At 39.9% G+C, this 13,041-nt stretch overlaps 1 protein-coding gene across 1 annotated transcript; it reads right to left on the bottom strand.

Moving 5' to 3' along the window:
- Positions 1-2,560: 2,560 nt before the first annotated feature.
- capgb (capping protein (actin filament), gelsolin-like b) lies at positions 2,561-12,295 on the bottom strand. Its single transcript, XM_061235458.1, has 9 exons — positions 12,163-12,295; positions 8,160-8,353; positions 7,261-7,415; positions 6,933-7,094; positions 5,661-5,810; positions 5,095-5,196; positions 4,787-4,919; positions 3,389-3,480; positions 2,561-3,211 (listed from the first exon to the last, which is right to left on the bottom strand). The coding sequence occupies exons 2-9, from the start codon at positions 8,350-8,352 to the stop codon at positions 3,146-3,148; spliced, it is 1,053 nt and encodes a 350-aa protein (XP_061091442.1). The 5' UTR covers position 8,353; positions 12,163-12,295; the 3' UTR covers positions 2,561-3,145.
- Between the last annotated feature and the right edge of the window lie 746 nt (positions 12,296-13,041).

Here is a 13,041-nt window from a genome sequence, read left to right as displayed (position 1 = left end):
GTGTCCCTGAACAAGACACCTAACCCCCATATGCTCCTGACGAGCTGGTTGGTGTCTTGCATGGCAGCCAATTGCCGTTGGTGTGTATGTATGAATTGGTGAATCATCAGTTGTACAGCACTTTGGATAAAGGCTATATAAATGCCAATCATTTACCCTTTGCTCTTGCCATCACTCTGATATAAGGCAATAAACATTAACCTATTGTCTGAATTGTGGGTTTTTAGGCATTTGCAAGAAACTAACTAGAATCTAGTGAATCTGCCTGTGGACTGAATATGGAAAGCTATTAAAATACAGGTAATCTATTTTTTATTAAATGAATGTTTGATTTTGGTTGGTTCCATTGAAACAAAGTACAGTATTAGCTATTTGTGTTTATCGATAATTATATTAATGCCAATAATGTAATACAGTACTGTGCAAAAGTCTTAGGCACCTGTATAACATTCTGTGCAGATAAGATTCTTTGAAAAAAAATTCTATGATAGGTCCTAAATAAACATACTATTACATTTTAGTAATAGTAATTTTAGAATAGTTAAAAACTGAATCAAATCAATATTTTTTGTGACCAACCTTCAGTGTAAAAACTGCATCACTTCTCTGAGATATAGAACTGCAGGACAGCATTGGCTAAGACAATCAGCAGGGAGGTTGTTTCAAGCATGTTGGAGTTCTTCGGTTGGCTCCTTGTTTCTGATCGCAGACAATCTTGATCAAGTTCTTGTAAAGTAAATTGCTTACAGTAATAAGTTACTTTTTAAAATTGAATACAGAAATGTCTCTATAATTAAATCTTTTGGAAAAAGAATATTTGGAAAACTCAAATATACTGTTCTTTTATACTAACTTTTATACTTTTATACTATATTCTTTTATACTAACACGCACAAAAAAATAAACATATATATAATAAAGTCTGCGGTGCCTAAGGCTACTGCACAGTACGGTATATATATATATTTGTGCATTGCCAGTCAGGAGTGCCAATAATGAAATGATCTTCTAATAATATATACAGTGATTTGGTTTATAAATCACAGCTGACATGAGCAACTTGGAACAAAAAAAAAAAGAATTTACAAGGTAGTTATGCAACAAACCACGTGATAATTGTGAAGGCTTCAGTCAGTCATTTATGAGCTGTAAGTGGACTGACTGATTGACCCAGAAATGAGGGACGCAAACTAGATAATACAGTGCAAATGTCTGGGAATTTCATCACCCAATCCTGAATTTTTTTTTCTTTCTTTTTATTTTAAAGTCCTGCACAGAGATAATCTGTACTATTTTACAGCATCTCAAAATCTCTGATGGTAAATGGTACCTAATCTCATTGCCTTGCGCTTTAGAGCCCCATTCAAGCATACGAGCTGGCCAAACCTGTTTCAAAACGTAGCTTGAGCTGAAATCTTTCAGGAGGGATAGCTGCTCCAAAGCCATGTACTTAAGTATACATTAAATTCTCTCTCCTCACCAAGTCACTCTCTAATGTATTGACTCAAATAATGTTATATTTCCATATCTTGCATTTACCCACTATAAACAAATTTACCGGTTAGGATGATATAAACACTGACCGAGCAACATTTTTACTTTATTACACCTACTTATTCATGCGATTATCTAATGAGCCAATTGCGTGGCAGGAGTGCAATGGTTAATGGTTCACATCAACCACCAGAATGTGGAAAAAATGTGATCCAAGAGACTTTGACTGTGGAATGATTGTTGGTGGCCGACATGGTGGTTTGAGTATCTCAGAAACTACTGATCTCCTGGGATTTGCACACACACTTGTCTCTAGAATTTGCAAAGAATGGTGCAAGAAAGGCGGCATGGATGGTGCAGTGGGTAGCACTACTGCCTCACAGCAAGGAGGTCCTGGGTTCGAATCCCTGTCGCCGGGGCCTCTCTGTGTGGAGTTTGCATATTCTCCCCGTGTTTGCGTGGGTTTCCTCCCACAGTCCAAAGACATGCAGGTTAGGCTGATTGGAGAGTCTAAATTGCCCGTAGGTATGAGTGTGTGAGTGAATGGTGTGTGTGCCCTGCGATGGACTGGCGACTTGTCCAGGGTGTATTCCTGCCTTTCGCCCAATGTATGCTGGGATAGGCTCCAGCCCCCCTGCGACCCTGTTCAGGATAAGCGGGTTAGGATAATAAATGAATGAATGAATGAATAAATGAATGGTGCAAAAAACAAAAACAAAATCCAGTGAGCAGCAGTCTACAGACAGAAACGCCTTGTTAATGAGACGTCAGAGGAGAATGGCCAGACTGGTCAAAGCTGACAGGAAGGTGAGAGTAACGCAAATAACCCCACATTACAACAGTGGTATGCAGAAGAGCATCTCTGAACACACAATGCATCATAACACTAAGTGGATAGGCTACAACAGTAGAAGTCTAAAAAGTAAGTCAAATAAATACCAAATAAAGTGCTCACTGAGTGTATAAGCATCCTTGAAATAAAGCATCCTTGACTTCAGATTTGAGAGACCTCTCTGATTGTGACTTTGTTGCTATGGAAGTTGAATCATGAACTTAAGCCTGAATATATTGTGCTCAATGTTTGTTTTTATTATATTTGTTGTCGGTCTGCTATATGCAAGAACACATTATTACTGTAAAACAAATGTGTAAAAAAACTCACTAATCTACGCAGTAAATCTTGGCGCACTTTAAAATAAAAGTTATGACTGCCGTAAACACCAGAGGGCACTCTGTAAACTCTCAATGCTATCATCACATTTATAAAGCAAACCATGATGGGGAGTATTCCATTGTTGGTGGGGGCAGATAGTATGCATGTGTAGGTATACTCAATTTAGTATGTGTACACACACATACATACATATATACAGACAGGTACATTCTGGATATACATACATACATACATACATACATACATACATACATACAGTAAATACACCCAACATGCATACATATATACATACTTGTATGTATTACATATGTACAGTATGTATGTGTGTTTGGTGTATTTACTGTGTGTATATATACAGACTACATACAAATACAAAGGTATTTTTGGTGGGACTAAACATGAAGTAAGAATAATATTCCTTGCTGTTTATTTGCTGAGAGTGAGACATGTACTCAATTGCTGTGGTTATCGGCGAGGTCAGTTCCAGTTCTTAAAGAACTGCTTGAAAAGGACCCTCTCTCTGCCCTGGGGGAGGATCTCCACCTGCAACATACAAGGCAAAATTGTATTTATTTCCATTTCATACAATGTGTTTCACAAGGTCTGTTAATATTGTAATCAATGCATCTTTTCCAGGAAAATGGGCCTGAATATGGTTTCTTAGCCATTCAAATCTTTTACACAAATAGTGTATATTGGTAAGAGGGTATTGATAGTCACCTGTGTTTTCATCCTGGGATAGTTCATTTGCTGTATGAAGTCATCAGCCATCTTTAGAGCCTCCCTTTTTTCTTCTGCATTGGCTCCACTCCCTAACAAACAACACTAGGCAATCAGTATAGCTAATACAAATGTCAACTTCTGATAATTTACAGGATCGTTACAGTAATAATGTAAAGAGAGTGCAATATTCATAGTAATGCAGCAAAGTTTCAGCACACTGGTCATGTGGACCAATGTAAAAGTGCAAGCAAGAAAGTTCATTTTATGCACAATAGTAATTTATGAAGTGTAGTACACATGAATGAAATAAAGATTGCCTTTAAGTGAACTGATGTGAATTTAGCTTATTCACAAACATTTTCAGCAGTTGTACTAATGAAGCGTGCACCTTATTAATGCATCTACAACAGAAGCAGCATTAAATACACAGTTGTGTTCAAGAAAATAACAGTATAACCTGATGAAACACAGTTATTATTAGTTGTGATATTTCTGTATGGCAAATACTTTACTTGTAGATGTAGTAGTGTAATAGAAAATGCACACTGACTCATTCATTGTAGGGGCGTGTTCAAAATAATAGCAGTGTGGAGTTTAATTACAGAATTAATTCATTCTGTGAAAAAACTGGTGTCATTAATTGTCCTTTATTAAGGAAGAAGGGAAGCAAGTTCATTGTTTCATACATTGTTATAAAATATATTTCCTTCTGAATTGCTAAGTAAAATGGGCCGTTCCAAACATTGTTCGGAGGAACAACGTCATTTGATTAAAAACTTGATTGGAGAGGGGAAAACATATAAAGAAGTGCAGCAAATTATAGGATGCGCAGTTAAATGATCTCAAATGCCCCCATAAAGCACCATTGTTGATTGTTTGATAACCACAGTTATCAAAAACAATGGTTATGCAACTAAATATTAGTTCAGTAATTTCAAGTGAAGTTAAATCTTGAAAAATGTATTCAGTTCATACAATTTGAAGAGAAAAATGTCGACACTGCAATTTTTTTGAACAGATTAATATTCAATTTCTTTGCTTCCTGTAAAAGAATAACACAGACTTGATAAAATTTGCTAATGCTTTGATTTGGAATTGAATGTATAATGTTTCCACTACATTTGAAATATTGAACTAAAGCTATTGAAAAATATTTGCACTTAATTCACTTTTTTTAAACGCACTGCTATTTATTTGAACACAACTGTATCTACAGCATACCATCATAGCAAAAAAGTGGATAGTACCTTGAATAGTAAAAATATAGCAGTAATAATGTTTACCTTTAAAATTATTTATGTCAGCAGCTATCCACAAAAAAACTGCAAGACTTTCAGGAAAAAGAATGAACACAATGAACCTTTTCCTCTTTTTGCGTTCCTCCTCCCATCTCACCTTTCCAGACGAAGATCTTGCCATTGGTGCCATTGTCCAGAATAAAGCAGTCATCACGCACCAGAAGGTCTTTCTGAAATGGGCTTTTCTCCGACACTTTGGTCAGCTTCATTGATCCTGTGGCATCAGACACCTGCAAGGAGATGGATGTATACAATGCAAAGTCATGAAATGTGATGCAACTCTATGAAAGTGTGTATATCTGCCCCTTATCCGTAGATTAATCGTATAGTACATGAACAGATATTCCATATTTTTAGGCATAAATATACCTATCGCACCAGTGGTGTTCACCAGGTTCCACCCACCTTGTACAGAGAGGCGGAGTTGGCTTGGGAGTCAGCTTGAGAGTCAGCTTGGGAGTTCTCCTCTGCGGTATTATCATTCAGATCTGTCATTGGACCCAGCACCTGACAATTGCCATTTAAAAGGTTAGGTGTGGAACAATATGAACTTGAATGAATGATTTGTCTTTCTGTCTCTCAGTGAACTTCAAATGGACACAGTGAATCAAGGGTCTGCAATCTCCCGTGGCTATTATGTAATTGTGACATTGTTATAAGAATGGCATGTATACACGGATGCAATATATAATCTAGATTACATATAGTCCAAGGCAACATTTACAATGTCAACTTGATTCTGTGGTAGAGTTTAGTCATTAGTTAAATTGATTTAAAATTATTTTTATTGGTATGAAATGGCACAATAGGTACTCTAAGAAATGTTCCAGACAGGCTATTTAGACTGTGATGAAGATGAAAAATCTGAATGGATTTATAACAGTTGGCACAGTCATCTTTAGAACACAGTTTTACTGATGTAGATGGGTTGTTTGGTTGATACAGATGTCTCAGGGCATGGCTGACCTCACCTTCAGCATCTCTGGCGTTTCCTCCCCTTCACTGACATCTGTGATGCGGGCCTTCCCATGCCTCTCTGTGTCACGAATCAGGGTGGCTATCTCGCGCACCTTCTGTTTCTCAAAAATATTTGCCTGGGAGCCAATCCATGTAACGATGATCTGGACCAGATTCATTTATATATATATATATATATATATATATATATACACACACACACACACAACACACACACACACACAAGAGTGAGTCCCCACATGGTCTAACTCTAAAGAGTAGACAGATACACAAACAGAACATTTGCCAAATTTTAGATTTGACAGACAATAAAGGATTACATGCATCATATAATCTGTCATCAAATGATGTCCAAATGTCCAAATCGAAAGACCAAATGGTAATTCTGTGCAAAATTCAACCAGAGGTGTGGGAATTGACCACTCCAATTTTGCTCAAACTTTCTTTAAATGTTCTTTACATATTCAATAAAGAACATCCAAAACATTAGCCTCATTGGATTTGTCATTGTGGAGATATTGGCTCGTCAAAAATGTGAAGAGTGGCAATTTGTGTCACCTGGAAATTTGTTTTCAATATCTGATGGCTTACTACATCAGCACCACTTGGTGTCTGGTATCCAAACTTGAAATATCAGTAAATATCTTTGTTAAGAACAGCCACAAAAAAATAAGGTTAAACAGATAATTCTCACTGCTCTTGACTTTTGGATTTTTTCCAAATTCTTCCAAGCAGAACACCTCTTGCTCAGAATTATTCTTCAGCCTCCTTGCATGTACAGAATTTTTGAGATCTCTCAACAGATTTTCAGTAATATTCAAGTCTGGGGACTGTGGTGGCCATTCCAAAACCTTCATGAATCTTTCCTGGAGGTACTTCATGGTTGAATGTGAGGTATGCTTTGGATCATTTTCTTGCTGGAATACCAAACCTCTCTTCAACTTCAATGTCTGTACTGGCCTTGAACCTATTGACCACGTCTGCATGCTTTTCTGCTTTTTGTTTCTGCCACATGATTTTTATTAAATATTTGCATTAACAAGCTGGTGTACAGGTCTACCTAATAAATATGAAGAACATTTAATCAAAGTTTGTGCAAAATTGGAGTCGTGAACTCCCACACCTCTGCTTGATTTTTCACGGAATGACCCCAAATTAAAGAGGTTTCACATAAGAGCGTAGCTTTTGGTTTGGAACTAGAAAACTGGATCTCCCACTTTGTGAGCATTTTCGCACTTTGTCTACCTTCTACTGCTGACTCTTACCTCTCCCAGGTCAAGGATGAAGCAGTCTCCCCTGTTGAAACTGGCCCAGCTGAGCTCTACCTCCTTGGCTCGAATATTCTTCTTGCCCTTGATCTGGTACAACCTGTGGACCGGACCAGAACCAGATGGTGTCCTACGGAACCCCGACTCTACACCCCCCTCCTGCAAGAGTAAGAGCCAACACTTTGACCATGAGCATCCCCTCATAACATAGCAGGGAAGACATACTGTAACATAGGTAGTTGCAGTGGTACCTTCATTGGCCACAGTGGCAGTTAGCCATCAGACCCGCTCGTGCTCCGCTGCTCTTGACTCACAGCAAGCTTACCTTATAGCTGACTCCTCTGGGAAAGAGGCTCATGAACTCAGGTGACTCATAGCCCTGGACTTGGCGGTGCTGGATAGGGTCCCCACCTAGGAAGTTGTCCAGCTGTGTGGCCAACATGGCGCAGGCCACCTGCTCGTCGCGAGAGGACTTCTCGCCTAGAGCAAAGAGAATGAGGGAAAAGGGGGAGCGTGGGAGGGCTTAATGGGCTTTCTTTGCAATGACAATCAGCTTAGTGTCACCTAATCACCGGATACACGATGGAAACAACAGCTACATTTGAGCACTGTAACAGACCTTGTGAAATTTTAATGCCTCTCGCAAAACCCGCCCTTCCCTTTTTCCCTTGGGACTCTTCCTTCCTTCTTTTTCTCTCTCATCCCAACTCTCTTTTCCTACTATTTGCTCCTCCCACTCATCCTCCTCCCTCCCTCCATCCTTCCATCTGTGTGTTGCTCCAACGCCATGCCATTACCTAGTTCTCACAGGCTCACCTTTCCTTCTTGTCCACTCTGTAGTATGTTTTATTTACAACAGTACATTTTCAAATTGCATCCCTGATGCGGGTGACGGCACAAACGTTGTCACAATTTGTGTGAAAGCAGGGATGTCCTAAAGCTGTGCTTGTGTCCTGCATGTATTTTCTAAAACTATTGCATCCAGCCCATGGTTTTACTAACCACAATATTGACAGTATAAAGAGTCTTCAATACAATTTGACTCTCCGAAGCTCTCTGATATCTGCAAAGTATACAATACCCCTTTTTCTTAGTAGTCCAAACACCTGGGAAAACCCCTTCCTTTCACCACCCTCTCATGCACTAATCTGTCTGTACTAGCTTAGCACCCTTCTCTCTCAGGTCTCTTTTCATACCTGGGCAGGTAACCCCCCACCAACCCACCAATCCACATGTGCAGGTCAGCCCCCTCCTCTCCTCGGTTGCTCAGCACCAGGTAGGAGTCCCCGTTGAAGAAGGCCCCCAGCTCGGAGGGTTCCATCGGAACGGCTTTCATCTTCTCCACCCTCCAGCATCTTAGGCCCGGCTCTCGCGCCTCAGGCCCGAACTGACCTGGAGCAGCCTGGAAAGGGAGCATTCTGTACAGGACAGAGGGCAACGAGAGGTCAGGAGGGGAGAGGGCAACCAGAGTCCAGAACAGAGGGGACAGAAGCTAAAAAAGAGAGTATGGTCAGGTAAGCTAAGGAATGTGATACAGGGAAGATGTGAGGACATTAGTGTCAGGAGAGAAAACAGAGATAGAGGTTAAAATGCGTGATTAAACCGACCATGGAGGCAGACCTAATTAAGCAAGGAGAGAAGCAGAAACAGGAAGGGAGAAGGAAGTAGACAGGAAGACAGATGCAGTGTGCAAGAAGGAGACTGACCAATGGGAACAACCAAACTGGGCAGTGGATTCCATCTTTGTTACGTAATACCACTCACTTGGTTCTCCAAGAGAACCTGCAGGTAGCCCTATAACTAATGTGATTGCATTACTGTCTCACATGACATCCTGCATCCTACATTTATTTTTATTTATCATAAATTTGGCACCCAACTTTATATATATATCCAATTTAGAATGATCAATTTTTCACACTGCTATAGTTAAGCTAGCATGGCGCAGAGCTGGAGGAAGACCTTTCATTTGCAGCTTTGTCTATGGACACCTGATTGACCAGCAGGGGTCACTAGATAGTGATGCACGCAGAATCCTATCCAACTGAATTCTTCTATTACCTGGGTGAAGCAATCGCCAATTGTATCTAACCCTACGGAGCCAACAGCCACTGACTGTGTGTAGCATTTTTAGTTAATGTCAAAGAATCATAAAAATATAGAAGTTTGAAAATAATTAATTAAAGGTTTTATCAAGCACTCATGTTTCCTCACTGATGGTTTGACTTAAGTGTCAGTAAACATACAGGTACATATTTCCTTGAGTCCTACAGAGTGCTTGATAGATCACCTTAATGCATTCTTTTTATTTATCAGAATTTGCAACTGGTTTTCAAATAAGATAATAATAATAATCTTTCAATCAGAAAAACGTTTCACTGCTTAATCAGATCATTCTGATAAATTGAGAATACTATGTTCTAAACAGATTTATTTTCAGTGTTCATGCAAACCGCAAATGTATTTCTAATTTGATGTCATGTACTGTGTAGATGGCAGATAGCGTTTAGATTAGTTACCAAGTGTGGTATTTATGTAGACAATGCAGTGTATTAGCATACTTAAAACAAAGAAGTGATATAAAGTGTCCTGTGAAGATCAGATGTGTAATTCAAATGGTGTAATAAGATATAGCTAGCGTCTTCTGTAAGTTTGGCAGTGTGGTGTGTATTAAATCTGTGGAGTACATCAGTGTATTGTGTGGATTAAATACACCATTTCAATTTGTCTATTATATGAGTCTTCTGTAGGTTTAACATTATGATGTGTAGGTTTAGCAACATGGCTTGCAGATGTCAAACAGTATGGTGTGTAGCTTTGACATAGCAGAACCAGAATGGTGTAAGTTAAACAGTGTAGGGTATGTGTGCCATAGTGTCCATAGGGTCAGATAAGTAGGCTTTAATACAAATAAAACTGGCAGTTCTCATCCTTTAGTGATGCTTAGTTTAGAGATACATAGAGACACTGCATTTTGGAAAGAATGCAACAACCCCAATGCCTTATGCAGTCTTCACAACATAGATAAACCTAATTGTATTGTGTGGAAAAAAACACTTTTCTCAGTCTCAGAACCTTTCTGAAGAATCCATTCTTTGGCAAATGAAAGGTCAAGGAAGGAATTTCTCTTTGGTATGAACATTAATAAATTGAGATACTTTCTCAAATTGTGGTGCCTACAGTTCTGATGTGTGTGGCAGTCTCCATGGGAACATTAAATTGATTCACCATATGACCATCGGAAAAATCCCAGCTAAGCCCCTAGACTTACTCATGTACTGTATGATATCTTCTGTAAATGCTAAGATATTGTTAACAAACATTTGCAGAAATATTTGGAGAACATGTTTGCTGTCATGCAGTTTTCATAGGTTAAGTTCTATGTACACATATATATATATATATATATATATATTATGGATATAGTCATAACTAAATGGTTCACTGAAAGACTTAGTCAGCCTTGTCTCTGCCTAGACACAGGTATTTACAAACCTCAATGATCCAGGTATCCGCCCTTCTGTTTGAACAGTATCTATGGAAACTCCAACTCTGACTCAGCCTCCTTTCATAAAAAAGCCTTCAAATCATGGAACTACATTAACCCCTGTATGAGGCAGGTCTCCACAGAGCAAAAAACCCAGACCATCACTGAGGCCACTCCATGGTTAAGATACATTTAACCATGCAAGCCTATCTTTCTGACTGATGCTTTACACTTAAGTGAAGCCTCTTAAGAGCAGAATATGAACATGGCAATTCAGCAAACACAATGTCAGCAGAGACCGGGGCAGCAGGCACTAGAGGGAAGAGCCGCTGTGGTGGTGAGTCACAGACGAGAAACCATGCAGCATGTCTATGTCTCATCTGTCCTTACTGACGTGACTATCTGAACCACCCATCATGTCAGTCAGTATGACACAGGACAATAACCACAGACAGCGAAAGACCAAAATTAAGAACAAAGTTGGTCGAAAGCCACATCCTGCCTGCCTCCTAGTTAGAAATGAACAGACATTAACCAGCGCAAATAACTTTCAAGACCCAATCTGCTCAGAATAGCCATTGCAAGCACTCCCATAGCAATTAATCATCAGTATAGAAAACAAATTCCTATATTCACAAGGCAAATGAAAGGACACACAAGTATCTTGCGACTGAAAACACAACACACAGCATTTAAACACAGGTCAAAGGCAAAAGTACCAACACAAGCAAGACAGGAAAGAGATAGGATGCGTGCATAAGGCAAGGTACTAGGGTTACAACACTGAGACCTGTGTGGTAGGAGGTGAACGCATCGTGAAGAGTAAGTAAAGACAAAAAAGCCTTGGTCCACTTAACTGCACGATCCCTTCAGTTAGCTCCGGCACGCTATCTGACTCTGGCTCCATTCTGCCCGTTTGTTTGTGTGTGTCTGAGTGAATCAGTGAACACCCAGGCTGGTGCTTGCCTGGCCTGGTTAGTTTATATGCAGGTGGTAATTGGAGCCGAGACAATAATACGAGTGCCCATCGGGTGGACGCCCTGTGGGGGCAGAGTCGGGTTCCTGACCAGCGCTAAACACCATGGGGATAATTAGTGCGCCTGCCTCCCTCCTCCCCACTGCAGAAGCAAAACAAAAGAGAGGTACATAGATAGCCAGAAACGGAGATGCACAGCAGGCCAGCTCTTTTGGCCTCGGGCAACGGAGCAGCATAGGTGGTGGGAATAGGGGAGAGACAGGGAGACTGGGGTCAGCAATAGTGTTGCAGGATCACTGAGGCATCAGGTCCTCATGTGCTCTTAATCAGAGGGGGAAATATGAGAGTTTAGAATATGCAGACTGACAGAGCGAGAGAAAGTGAGGTCCATCAGGTGAAGCCAGAGTCTCCTTTTCCTCCCAACTCAAGCACTAATTTGAGAAAATGGTGATATTTGGAAGATAGCGAAAGATTTAAGTGAAAGCCCCAGGGGAAAAAAGCAGCATACAAATGTTACAACCTTCAGTGTGAGTTGCGCTCATTTTCTTCTCTGTTTTTACTTGTCAATAAATTACTGCAAATAACGGAGTGTGGACCTATCTCTATTTATTTGTATGTACCAAACAAATCTGCCGAGCTGTAAGAGTGCAATGGTTCATGTTTTTCAAAGGAGACTTTTAACAAATCCTTTTGGTGGAAGGGAAAAAATGTAATTGTACGGCATTAGAAGAGCTGAGATGTGTGTAAAAGTTTGTTAAGCTTACCTTACAGCCTGGGGAGTGGTGAGTGCAGATTGAAATGAGCTGGAGCTGAATGCACAAAAAACCAATGCACATACACTCCCTTTTCAGAGAAACTTCCTGCTTGCAGTCTAGCCCGGCCCCCTGGCTTTCAAACAAAGGCGCAGACAGTGAGAGGGGGGGAAAGGGGAGAGCGCAATTTAGAGATAGAAAAACAGTGAAAAAGCAAGAGAGAGAAACAGTAGCAAGTAGTTTAACTGTGTCCTATTTTAGCAAGAATAAACAATATTATATGTTTATACAGATGTGAAAAATGTATTCAAAAAGTGGTATTTCACCCTCCGCCCCCGCACCAAAGCAGCTCCACTAGCAAGTCTAAAACTACAAATCAGTGTTTGGAAAGAGGAAGGAAGTGACTTGAAAATTGGCAGAAATGGGTTTATCGTCACATTGGAAACAGTCATTGTACTTGTGATCCATTTGTCTGTGATTAATCCGTCCAATGTTAAAGCCAAAGTGGAATTCCCTTAACCAAAGATGTTGGAAGATCTTTTGCCCCAAGTGATTCAGATTTGTAATCGCATTATTGCTGTCATAAATTTTCATCAATTAATTTTGCCAAACTACACTCAGTGAGCACTTTATTAGGTATTTATTACACTTCATTTGTAGACTTATTGGTCTTCTGCTGCTGTAGCCTATCCACTTAGAGGTTTGACGCCAGTTGTGTTCAGAGATGCTCATCTGTATACCACTGTTGAAATGCATTGTTATTTGCATTACTGTCACCTTCCTGTCAGCTTTGACTAGTCTTGGTTTTCCGCACCATTGTCTGCAAACTGTGCAGAGAATGGTGCGAGTTGCAGTTTGCCCTGCCTGCGGAGGAGCTTGCTTGAGCAATAA

Source organism: Conger conger, chromosome 3 (assembly GCF_963514075.1).
Source record: "Conger conger chromosome 3, fConCon1.1, whole genome shotgun sequence".
Lineage (NCBI taxonomy): Eukaryota > Metazoa > Chordata > Actinopteri > Anguilliformes > Congridae > Conger > Conger conger.
The sequence above is the reverse complement of the archived record's forward strand: the minus strand, read 5'-3'. Positions and strand labels throughout refer to the sequence as shown.